The sequence below is a fragment of the Trichomycterus rosablanca genome, chromosome 5 (genome assembly GCF_030014385.1).
Source record: "Trichomycterus rosablanca isolate fTriRos1 chromosome 5, fTriRos1.hap1, whole genome shotgun sequence".
Classification (NCBI taxonomy): Eukaryota; Metazoa; Chordata; class Actinopteri; order Siluriformes; family Trichomycteridae; genus Trichomycterus; species Trichomycterus rosablanca.
The window spans coordinates 686,121-698,967 of NC_085992.1; the positions used below are offsets into that span (position 1 = coordinate 686,121).

The 12,847-nt window shown below is 44.5% G+C and overlaps 1 protein-coding gene across 2 annotated transcripts in view; it reads left to right on the forward strand.

Moving 5' to 3' along the window:
* The first annotated feature begins 3,706 nt into the window (after positions 1 to 3,706).
* arhgef38 (Rho guanine nucleotide exchange factor (GEF) 38) overlaps positions 3,707 to 12,847 on the forward strand; it is a 39,261-nt gene continuing 30,120 nt past the window's right edge. The window contains exons 1-3 of one of the 2 annotated variants that reach the window (XM_062995460.1): positions 3,707 to 3,828; positions 4,043 to 4,169; positions 12,097 to 12,490. In XM_062995460.1, the coding sequence (XP_062851530.1) occupies positions 12,271 to 12,490 (220 nt within the window). In that variant the 5' untranslated portion in view covers positions 3,707 to 3,828; positions 4,043 to 4,169; positions 12,097 to 12,270. Of the gene's footprint in view, positions 3,829 to 4,042; positions 4,170 to 11,879; positions 12,491 to 12,847 lie in introns of those variants that run through there. The other variant, XM_062995461.1, reaches the window with a different exon arrangement.

A 12,847-nucleotide genomic window follows, 5' to 3' on the forward strand; every position in this document is an offset into this window, starting at 1 on the left:
GGTAGAGGGGCAGATGTAGGTACAGGGTAGAGAGGGGCAGATTTAGGTACAGGGGAGAGGGGCAGATGTAGGTACAGGGTAGAGAGGGGCAGATTTAGGTACTGGGTAGAGAGGGGCAGATTTAGGTACGGGTAAAGGAAGGCAGATTTAGGTACTAAGTAGAGAGGGGCAGATTTAGGTACTGGGTAGAGAGGGGCAGATTTAGGTACGGGTAAAGGAAGGCAGATTTAGGTACTAAGTAGAGAGGGGCAGATTTAGGTACTGGGTAGAGAGGGGCAGATTTAGGTACAGGGGAGAGGGGCAGATGTAGGTACAGGGTAGAGAGGTGCAGATTTAGGTACGGGTAAAGGAAGGCAGATTTAGGTACTAAGTAGAGAGGGGCAGATTTAGGTACTGGGTAGAGAGGGGCAGATTTAGGTACGGGTAAAGGAAGGCAGATTTAGGTACTAAGTAGAGAGGGGCAGATTTAGGTACAGGGGAGAGGGGCAGATTTAGGTACAGGGGAGAGAGGGGCAGATTTAGGTACAGGGGAGAGAGGGGCAGATTTAGGTACAGAGTAGAGAGGGGCAGATTTAGGTACAGGGGAGAGAGGGGCAGATTTAGGTACAGAGTAGAGAGGGGCAGATTTAGGTACAGGGGAGAGAGGGGCAGATTTAGGTACAGAGTAGAGAGGGGCAGATTTAGGTACAGAGTAGAGAGGGGCAGATTTAGGTACAGGGTAGAGAGGGGCAGATTTAGGTACAGGGGAGAGAGGGGCAGATTTAGGTACAGGGGAGAGAGGGGCAGATTTAGGTACAGAGTAGAGAGGGGCAGATTTAGGTACAGGGTAGAGAGGGGCAGATTTAGGTACAGGGGAGAGAGGGGCAGATTTAGGTACAGAGTAGAGAGGGGCAGATTTAGGTACAGGGGAGAGAGGGGCAGATTTAGGTACAGGGTAGAGAGGGGCAGATTTAGGTACAGGGTAGAGAGGGGCAGATTGAGGGGCAGATTTAGGTACAGGGGAGAGAGGGGCAGATTTAGGTACAGGGGAGAGAGGGGCAGATTTAGGTACAGGGTAGAGAGGGGCAGATTGAGGGGCAGATTTAGGTACAGGGGAGAGAGGGGCAGATTTAGGTACAGAGTAGAGAGGGGCAGATTTAGGTACAGGGGAGAGAGGGGCAGATTTAGGTACAGGGTAGAGAGGGGCAGATTTAGGTACAGGGTAGAGAGGGGCAGATTGAGGGGCAGATTTAGGTACAGGGGAGAGAGGGGCAGATTTAGGTACAGGGGAGAGGGGCAGATTTAGGTACAGGGTAGAGAGGGGCAGATTTAGGTACAGGGGAGAGAGGGGCAGATTTAGGTACAGGGGAGAGAGGGGCAGATTTAGGTACAGGGGAGAGAGGGGCAGATTTAGGTACAGGGGAGAGAGGGGCAGATTTAGGTACAGAGTAGAGAGGGGCAGATTTAGGTACAGGGGAGAGAGGGGCAGATTTAGGTACAGGGTAGAGAGGGGCAGATTTAGGTACAGGGTAGAGAGGGGCAGATTTAGGTACAGGGGAGAGAGGGGCAGATTTAGGTACAGGGGAGAGAGGGGCAGATTTAGGTACAGGGTAGAGAGGGGCAGATTTAGGTACAGGGTAGAGAGGGGCAGATTTAGGTACAGGGTAGAGAGGGGCAGATTTAGGTGTGGGGTATCCTGAACAACTGAATCCTGGCCTCTGATTGGCTGATGGATGATTACAGTAAGGTGTGTTCTGTCAACACGGGGGATTTGATCAGATTGACGTCATTTTCACATGATTGTGTGTCTTTGTAAACACAGTTTAAATGTCTTCAGCTTTTATTTACACACACACACACACACACACTGAGCAAACACCAGCATGCAGGCTGTAAGCACACACACACACACACACACACCCTTTTCCAAAACAAGTAGAGGTGAGAAGATCTTTATTACTGATCATAACCTTCACAGAGCTCCACAATGTGAACACTGTTTTTAATCATTGAATTCGGGAGCCACGCCCCAACAGTTTAGGGAAGCATCTTCCTGTTCCTGCATGACGTCATGACCCTAGTGGTCTGCACAGAGCCCTGACCTCCACCCCTATTAAACACCTTTGGGGTGAATTGGAATGTTGACTGTGAGCCAGGATCAGTCCCTGACCTCACAAATGCTGTTCTGACCGAACGGTCCGAAACTAATTGGACACACCCGAGTCTGTTAGGGCTGCAGTTTACTCAGCATCATCAGGATAAAAACCTGAACCATTAAGTCCAAGAACCCGTCTGTGGAGCACCACCATCACCTTGTGGCCCGGCAGAGATCAGGACGAGAATATAAAACATCTACAACTGACATGGAAGCAGTTTTGGAAAATCTTGTGCAGGGAGGCCAGCAGTTACTGTAAAAGCTCCAGAAGTTCAGTACACAGATGGATGGTCAACCATCTCTGCAGCCTCCTCAGATCCACAGATTTATAACAGCGGAACCTCAGCGGTTAAGGTTACCGGTTCAGACACCACCATCACCAAGTTGCCACTGTTGGGCCCCTGAGCGAGGCCCTTAATTCTCAGTTGCTTACACTGATAACTGTAAGTCGCTCTGGATAAAAACCTCTGCTGAATATCACAAATGTAAACTCAACACAGGAGACAGAAGCGACAATGAGGTTATATAAGCAGCAGGGGGCGCCATTGTGTTCAGTACAGGCTCAGCAGAGCGAACCGCATGCTAATGCTAACGCTAATGCTAACGCTAATGCTAACGATGTTAAACAGGCGAAATGATAAATACAGTTAAACACAAAGTTTGTTTTAATTCTGTTCTGATTCTGTTTTTATTTAGGGCAGATGTAGCCTAGTTGTTAAGTTACTGGACTAGTAATCAGAAGGTTGCCGGTTCAAGCCCCACCACTGCCAGGTTGCCACTGTTGGGCCCTTGAGTAAGGCCCTTAACCCTCAATTGCTTAGACAATATACTGTCACAAACTGTAAGTCACTTTGGATAAAAGCGTCTGCTAAATGCTGAACATGTAATTCTGTTCTTTTGAGTTATTAAATGATTCCACATGGAATAACTGCACATTTCATTGCACAATTTCTATTGATTTTAGTAAAATTCACATTGATATTAAAGGTGGATTTGTTTTTATTTGTTGTTGTTTATACAGGACTGGTTTTGTTTTGTATTTGATGAATTCTGTAATAATGTAATAAATAAATCAATCAGAATAATTGTGTATTAAACGTGTAGCAGAAGTTTATTCCTGTAGAGAATCAGAAGCTCAGATGTACTGGATTGGTAATCAGAAGGTCCTTGGTTTGAGCCCTTAAGCATTAATTGCTTGTTAAGCATTAATTAGCTAAATAGCATAAATGTAAACATGTTTTATTAAGGGTGCACAAACTTTAGCATCAGACTTTAGTAGTTTTGGTTAAACAGGATTTATTTAGATCTTCTGTTAAGTTTAAGTTTAGTACAGTAACAGGTGTGTCAGGTTTCACCTCCAGTGTTTACATTTATAATCTTTACATGCACACACTCACATACTATCATGCTAAACCAAAAGATGTAGAAGGTTTTGATCTGATCCGTGGTTATTATTTCCTCTTTGGTTTACAGGCTGATTAACACTTCGGCTCTCGTTAGTTCTGGCTGAACTTTGGAACCGGCGCTCGATGTTTAAACATTTTCTCTTGTTTACACACAGAGATAAAGTGGAATGAAACCTGTCTGATCACGGCGAGGTCTCACCTCGATTTTCATTATTATGATTTTATTATTTATAATGAGCTGATGAAGCTGGAGGATCTTCTGTGATCGTGAGCTGCTTGAGGAACCATGTGAGTACCTGATATGGTCTGTAAGGTTCCACCTGCTGACCGTGTCGTTATATTCTTTACTTTAAAAACCTGCAGAGGGAGAACATGCCAAATTACTCACAGACAGTGAACAGACCTGAGAATCAAGGGGGTTTCCAGGACACATGTTGCTGTCAGTATCCATCATACCACCTTTATTAACGTATATAATTATTAAACTGATTTTGACCTGCAGAGACTCCACGAGACATCTGAAGGGTTCCTGTGGTATCATCTGTGATCTCATTGAGATCATTGACAAGCTCCTCCCGTGTAATTCTGGACTGACCTCACCTTTCTCAGAATCATTCTTACCCCACCAGGTGAGATCTTGCATGGAGCTCCAGAGTGAGGGTGATTGATTGTGATCTTGTATTTCTTCCATTTTCGAATGAACGCACCAACAGTGGTCTCTTTCTCACCAAGCTTCTTGCTGATGGTCTTGTAGCCCATTCCAGCCTTGTGCAGGTCTACAATCTTCTCCCTGACGTCCTTTGATAGCTCTTTGGTCTTGCCCATGGTGGTCGAGAGATTTGAACGGAAGAAACTGATTTTGTGACAGGAGTCTTTTATACAGGGACAGGACTAATTTGTAGCCTCATGGGCACATAACCGGTCTGTGGGGGTCAGAATTCTTGCTGGTTGGTAGGGGATCAAATACTTATTTCCCTTAATTAAATACAAATTAATTTATAACTTTTATTTAATGTTTTTTTTTCTGGATTTTTTGTTGATATTCTGTCTCTCTCTGTTAAAATAAACCTTCCATAAAAATTATAGACTGTTCAAGTCTTTGTAAGGGGGTAAACTTACAAAATCAGCAGGGGATCAAATACTTATTTCCCCCACTGTATATATACACATATATACACACAAACATACACACATATACAGTGCCTTGCAAAAGTATTCGGCCCCCTTGAACTTTTCAACCTTTTGCCACATTTCAGGCTTTAAACATAACGATATGAAATTGTAATTTTTTGTGAAGAATCATTAACAAGTGCGACACAATTGTGAAGTGGAACGAAATTTATTGGATATTTTAAACTTTTTTTAGAAATAAAAACCTGAAAAGTGGGGCGTGCAATATTATTCAGCCCCTTTACTTTCAGTGCAGCAAACTCACTCCAGAAGTTCAGTGAGGATCTCTGAATGATCCAATGTTGACCTAAATGACTGATGGTGATAAATAGAATCCACCTGTGTGTAATCAAGTCTCCGTATAAATGCACCTGCTCTGTGATAGTCTCTGAGTTCTGTTTAAAGCGCAGAGAGCATCATGAAGACCAAGAAACACACCAGGCAGGTCCGAGATACTGTTGTGGAGAAGTTTAAAGCCGAATTTGGATACAAAAAGATTTCCCAAGCTTTAAACATCTCAAGGAGCACTGTGCAAGCGATCATATTGAAATGGAAGGAGTATCAGACCACTGCAAATCTACCAAGACCCGGCCGTCCCTCTAAACTTTCAGCTCAAACAAGGAGAAGACTGATCAGGGATGCAGCCAAGAGGCCCATGATCACTCTGAATGAACTGCAGAGATCTACAGCTGAGGTGGGAGACTCTGTCCATAGGACACAATCAGTCGTACACTGCACAAATCTGGCCTTTATGGAAGAGTGGCAAGAAGAAAGCCATTTCTCAAAGATATCTATAAAAAGTCACCTGGGAGACACACCAAGCATGTGGAAGAAGGTGCTCTGGTCAGATGAAACCAAAATCGAACTTTTTGGCCACAACGCAAAACGTTATGTTTGGCATAAAAGCAACACAGCTCATCACCCTGAACACACCATCCCCACTGTCAAACATGGTGGTGGCAGCATCATGGTTTGGGCCTGCTTTTCTTCAGCAGGGACAGGGAAGATGGTTAAAATTGATGGGAAGATGGATGGAGCCAAATACAGGACCATTCTGGAAGAAAACCTGTTGCAGTCTGCAAAAGACCTGAGACTGGGACGGAGATTTATCTTCCAACAAGACAATGATCCAAAACATAAAGCAAAATCTACAATGGAATGGTTCACAAATAAACGTATCCAGGTGTTAAAATGGCCAAGTCAAAGTCCAGACCTGAATCCCATCGAGAATCTGTGGAAAGAGCTGAAAACTGCTGTTCACAAACGCTCTCCATCCAACCTCACTGAGCTCGAGCTGTTTTGCAAGGAAGAATGGGCAAAAATTTCAGTATCTCGATGTGCAAAACTAATAGAGACATACCCCAAGCGACTTGCAGCTGTAATCGCAGCAAAAGGTGGCGCTACAAAGTATTAACGCAAGGGGGCCGAATAATATTGCACGCCCCACTTTTCAGTTTTTTATTTCTAAAAAAAGTTTAAAATATCCAATAAATTTCGTTCCACTTCACGATTGTGTCCCACTTGTTGTTGATTCTTCACAAAAAATTACAATTTCATATCTTTATGTTTAAAGCCTGAAATGTGGCAAAAGGTTGAAAAGTTCAAGGGGGCTGAATACTTTTGCAAGGCACTGTATATACACACATACACATATACACACATATATACACACACTCATACACACACATATATATACACACACATATATACACACATATACATACAAACATATACACACATACACATATATACACACATATACATACAAACATATACACACACACACATATATACACACATATACATACAAACATATACACACACACACACATACACACACACACACATACACACTCATATATATATATATATATACACACACACACACACATATATATATATATATATATATATACACACACACACATATACACATATATACACACACATATATATATACACACACATATACACATACTGTATATACACACATATACACACAAACATATAGACACATACACATATACACACACACACACACATATACAGTGTATCACAAAAGTGAGTACACCCCTCACATTTCTGCAGATATTTAAGTATATCTTTTCATGGGACAACACTGACAAAATGACACTTTGACACAATGAAAAGTAGTCTGTGTGCAGCTTATATAACAGTGTAAATTTATTCTTCCCTCAAAATAACTCAATATACAGCCATTAATGTCTAAACCACTGGCAACAAAAGTGAGTACACCCCTAAGAGACTACACCCCTAAATGTCCAAATTGAGCACTGCTTGTCATTTTCCCTCCAAAATGTCATGTGACTCGCTAGTGTTACTAGGTCTCGGGTGTGCATAGGGAGCAGGTGTGTTCAATTTAGTAGTACAGCTCTCACACTCTCTCATACTGGTCACTGAAAGTTCCAACATGGCACCTCATGGCAAAGAACTCTCTGAGGATCTTAAAAGACGAATTGTTGCGCTACATGAAGATGGCCAAGGCTACAAGAAGATTGCCAACACCCTGAAACTGAGCTGAGGCACAGTGGCCAAGATCATACAGCGTTTTAAAAGAGCAGGGTCCACTCAGAACAGACCTCACGTTGGTCGTCCAAAGAAGCTGAGTGCACGTGCTCAGCGTCATATCCAACTGCTGTCTTTGAAAGATAGGCGCAGGAGTGCTGTCAGCATTGCTGCAGAGATTGAAAAGGTGGGGGGTCAGCCTGTCAGTGCTCAGACCATACGCCGCACACTACATCAAATTGGTCTGCATGGCTGTCACCCCAGAAGGAAGCCTCTTCTGAAGTCTCTACACAAGAAAGCCCGCAAACAGTTTGCTGAAGACATGTCAACAAAGGACATGGATTACTGGAACCATGTCCTATGGTCTGATGAGACCAAGATTAATTTGTTTTGTTCAGATGGTCTCAAGCATGTGTGGCGGCAATCAGGTGAGGAGTACAAAGATAAGTGTGTCATGCCTACAGTCAAGCATGGTGGTGGGAATGCCATGGTCTGGGGCTGCATGAGTGCAGCAGGTGTTGGGGAGTTACATTTCATTGAGGGACACATGAACTCCAATATGTACTGTGAAATACTGAAGCAGAGCATGATCCCCTCCCTCCGGAAACTGGGTCGCAGGGCAGTGTTCCAGCACGATAATGACCCCAAACACACCTCTAAGACGACCACTGCTTTATTGAAGAGGCTGAGGGTAAAGGTGATGGACTGGCCAAGCATGTCTCCAGACCTAAACCCAATAGAACATCTTTGGGGCATCCTCAAGCGGAAGGTGGAGGAGCGCAAAGTCTCGAATATCCGCCAGCTCCGTGATGTCGTCATGGAGGAGTGGAAAAGCATTCCAGTGGCAACCTGTGAAGCTCTGGTAAACTCCATGCCCAGGAGAGTTAAGGCAGTTCTGGGAAATAATGGTGGCCACACAAAATATTGACACTTCAGGAACTTTCACTAAGGGGTGTACTCACTTTTGTTGCCGGTGGTTTAGACATTAATGGCTGTATATTGAGTTATTTTGAGGCAAGAATAAATTTACACTGTTATATAAGCTGCACACAGACTACTTTTCATTGTGTCAAAGTGTCATTTTGTCAGTGTTGTCCCATGAAAAGATATACTTAAATATCTGCAGAAATGTGAGGGGTGTACTCACTTTTGTGATACACTGTATATACACAAACACATATACACACACATACACATATATACACACACACATATATATATATACACACACATATACACATATATACACACATATACACACAAACATATAGACACATACACATATACACACACACACACACATATATATATATATATATTTACAGTATATATACACACACACACACACACAAACATATATATACACAAACACATATACACACACATATACACATATATACACACATATATAAACACACACACATATACACACATTTATACACATATAAACACACATACAGTGTATCACAATAGTGAGTACACCCCTCACATTTCTGTAAATATTTCATTATATCTTTTCATGGGACAACACTATAGACATGAAACTTGGATATAACTTAGAGTAGTCAGTGTACAACTTGTATAGCAGTGTAGATTTACTGTCTTCTGAAAATAACTCAACACACAGCCATTAATGTCTAAATAGCTGGCAACATAAGTGAGTACACCCCACAGTGTACCAGGTCCCAGGTGTAAATGGGGAGCAGGGCTGTTAAATTTGGTGTTTTGGGTACAATTCTCTCATACTGGCCACTGGATATTCAACATGGCACCTCATGGCAAAGAACTCTCTGAGGATGTGAAAAATAGAATTGTTGCTCTCCACAAAGATGGCCTGGGCTATAAGAAGATTGCTAACACCCTGAAACTGAGCTACAGCATGGTGGCCAAGGTCATACAGCGGTTTTCCAGGACAGGTTCCACTCGGAACAGGCTTCGCCAGGGTCGACCAAAGAAGTTGAGTCCACGTGTTCGGCGTCATATCCAGAGGTTGGCTTTAAAAAATAGACACATGAGTGCTGCCAGCATTGCTGCAGAGGTTGAAGACGTGGGAGGTTAGCCTGTCAGTGCTCAGACCATACGCCGCACACTGCATCAACTCGGTCTGCATGGTCGTCATCCCAGAAGGAAGCTGACGCACAAAAAAAGCCAGCAAACAGTTTGCTGAAGACAAGCAGTCCAAGAACATGGATTACTGGAATGCCCTGTGGTCTGACGAGACCAAGAAAAACTTGTTTGGCTCAGATGGTGTCCAGCATGTGTGGCGGCGCCCTGGTGAGAAGTACCAAGACAACTGTATCTTGCCTACAGTCAAGCATGGTGGTGGTAGCATCATGGTCTTGGGCTGCATGAGTGTTGCTGGCACTGGGGAGCTGCAGTTCATTGAGGGAAACATGAATTCCAACATGTACTGTGACATTCTGAAACAGAGCATGATCCCCTCCCTTCGAAAACTGGGCCTCATGGCAGTTTTCCAACAGGATAACGACCCCAAACACAACCTCCAAGATGACAACTGCCTTGCTGAGGAAGCTGAAGGTAAAGGTGATGGACTAAACCCAATTGAGCACCTGTGGCGCATCCTCAAGTGGAAGGTGGAGGAGTTCAAGGTGTCTAACATCCACCAGCTCCGTGATGTCATCATGGAGGAGTGGAAGAGGATTCCAGTAGCAACCTGTGCAGCTCTGGTGAATTCCATGCCCAGGAGGGTTAAGGCAGTGCTGGATAATAATGGTGGTCACACAAAATATTGACACTTTGGGCACAATTTGGACATGTTCACTGTGGGGTGTACTCACTTATGTTGCCAGCCATTTAGACATTAATAGCTGTGTGTTGAGTTATTTTCAGAAGACAGTAAATCTACACTGCTATACAAGTTGTACACTGACTACTCTAAGTTATATCCAAGTTTTATTTCTATAGTGTTGTCCCATGAAAAGATATAATAAAATATTTGCAGAAATGTGAGGGGTGTACTCACTTTTGTGATACACTGTATATATACACACACACATATATACACACACATATATATATATATACACATATATACACACACATATACACACATACAGTATATTCACACACATACACACATACAGTGTATCACAAAAGTGAGTACACCCCTCACATTTCTGCAAATATTTCATTATATCTTTTCATGGGACAACACTATAGAAATAAAACTTGGATATAACTTAGAGTAGTCAGTGTACAGCTTGTATAGCAGTGTAGATTTACTGTCTTCTGAAAATATCCCAACACACAGCCATTAATGTCTAAATAGCTGCAACATAAGTGAGTACACCCCACAGTGAACATGTCCAAATTGTGCCCAAATGTGTCGTTGTCCCTCCCTGGTGTCATGTGTCAAGGTCCCAGGTGTAAATGGGGAGCAGGGCTGTTAAATTTGGTGTTTTGGGTACAATTCTCTCATACTGGCCACAGGATATTCAACATGGCACCTCATGGCAAAGAACTCTCTGAGGATGTGAGAAATAAAATTGTTGCTCTCCACAAAGATGGCCTGGGCTATAAGAAGATTGCTAACACCCTGAAACTGAGCTACAGCATGGTGGCCAAGGTCATACAGCGGTTTTCCAGGACAGGTTCCACTCGGAACAGGCTTCGCCAGGGTCGACCAAAGAAGTTGAGTCCACGTGTTCGGCGTCATATCCAGAGGTTGGCTTTAAAAAATAGACACATGAGTGCTGCCAGCATTGCTGCAGAGGTTGAAGATGTGGGAGGTCAGCCTGTCAGTGCTCAGACCATACGCCGCACACTGCATCAACTCGGTCTGCATGGTCGTCATCCCAGAAGGAAGCTGACGCACAAGAAAGCCAGCAAACAGTTTGCTGAAGACAAGCAGTCCAAGAACATGGATTACTGGAGTGCCCTGTTGTCTGACGAGACCAAGATAAACTCGTTTGGCTCAGATGGTGTCCAGCATGTGTGGCGGCGCCCTGGTGAGAAGTACCAAGACAACTGTATCTTGCCTACAGTCAAGCATGGTGGTGGTAGCATCATGGTCTTGGGCTGCATGAGTGTTGCTGGCACTGGGGAGCTGCAGTTCATTGAGGGAAACATGAATTCCAACATGTACTGTGACATTCTGAAACAGAGCATGATCCCCTCCCTTCGAAAACTGGCAGTTTTCCAACAGGATAACGACCCCAAACACAACCTCCAAGATGACAACTGCCTTGCTGAGGAAGCTGAAGGTAAAGGTGATGGACTAAACCCAACTGAGCACCTGTGGCGCATCCTCAAGTGGAAGGTGGAGGAGTTCAAGGTGTCTAACATCCACCAGCTCCATGATGTCATCATGGAGGAGTGGAAGAGGATTCCAGTAGCAACCTGTGCAGCTCTGGTGAACTCCATGCCCAGGAGGGTTAAGGCAGTGCTGGATAATAATGGTGGTCACACAAAATATTGACACTTTGGGCACAATTTGGACATGTTCACTGTGGGGTGTACTCACTTATGTTGCAGCTATTTAGACATTAATGGCTGTGTGTTGAGTTATTTTCAGAAGACAGTAAATCTACACTGCTATACAAGTTGTACACTGACTACTCTAAGTTATATCCAAGTTTTATTTCTATAGTGTTGTCCCATGAAAAGATATAATAAAATATTTGCAGAAATGTGAGGGGTGTACTCACTTTTGTGATACACTGTACATACACACTTACACACATACACAAACACACAGTGAGGAGGACGGTTAGAGAGGCAGAAGTACTAAAGTTAAACTGAGACAGAACTCAGGTCGGCAGTATCGTACAGGTTTTTTGTTTTGCTCTCTCTCTCTCTCTCTCACTCTGTGTGTGTGTGTGTGTGTGTGTGTGGGAGCAGGTGCACAGTGGGCGGAGCTCTCCCCTGAGCCAGGTAAGTCAGGGCGGGCGGGGCCGTCTCTGTGTAAGCAGACTCAGTGCACACAGTAGCAGCGGGAGTGCGAGCTGCACCTGTTCCTCTTCTCTCCCGGTCCCTCGCTCGCTCCCCCTTCGGCTCAGGGAGAGGGGGGTCAGCATGGATCCTCAGGAATGTGAGGGGAGTCCCAGAGAGCCCGAGAGGGAGGAGAAGAAGGAGAAGGACCGGAGGATCCGCAGGAGGCCGTTCCTCAGGTACCTGGAGAGGAGGAGGACGGACACCATCGTGGACGAGGAGGAGGACAGAGGCGAGGTCAGCATCAACACGCTGGTGCGCAGGAGCCAGTCCGACAAGACCGAGTATGGGACCAAACTCAAAGGTAGGTGACCCGACCCCGCCCGCCCGTGTGCGCCCGGTCGCCGTGGTGACGGCTCACCTTCGACCCGTGTTCCTCGATCAGCTGATCCAGCGCGGCCGAGTATGTAAATGTTTACATGAGCCGGTGGAGCAGAAGTATGTGGACGGGGTTTTGTGATGTGAGTGTGTTGTGTGGAGTGGTGTTTTCTGGTGTGTGTGTGTGTTGTAGAAAGTGTGAGTGTGAAATTCCAGTAGAGTTTATTGTGGAGTGTAAGCTGAGCTGAAGCTGTATGTGCTGATGCGATGCTCCTGTTGCTGAGATGCTGGTTACCCAGCACTGCTCCCACAGGACTGAAGGCACATATGCAAAGCAGGGCAC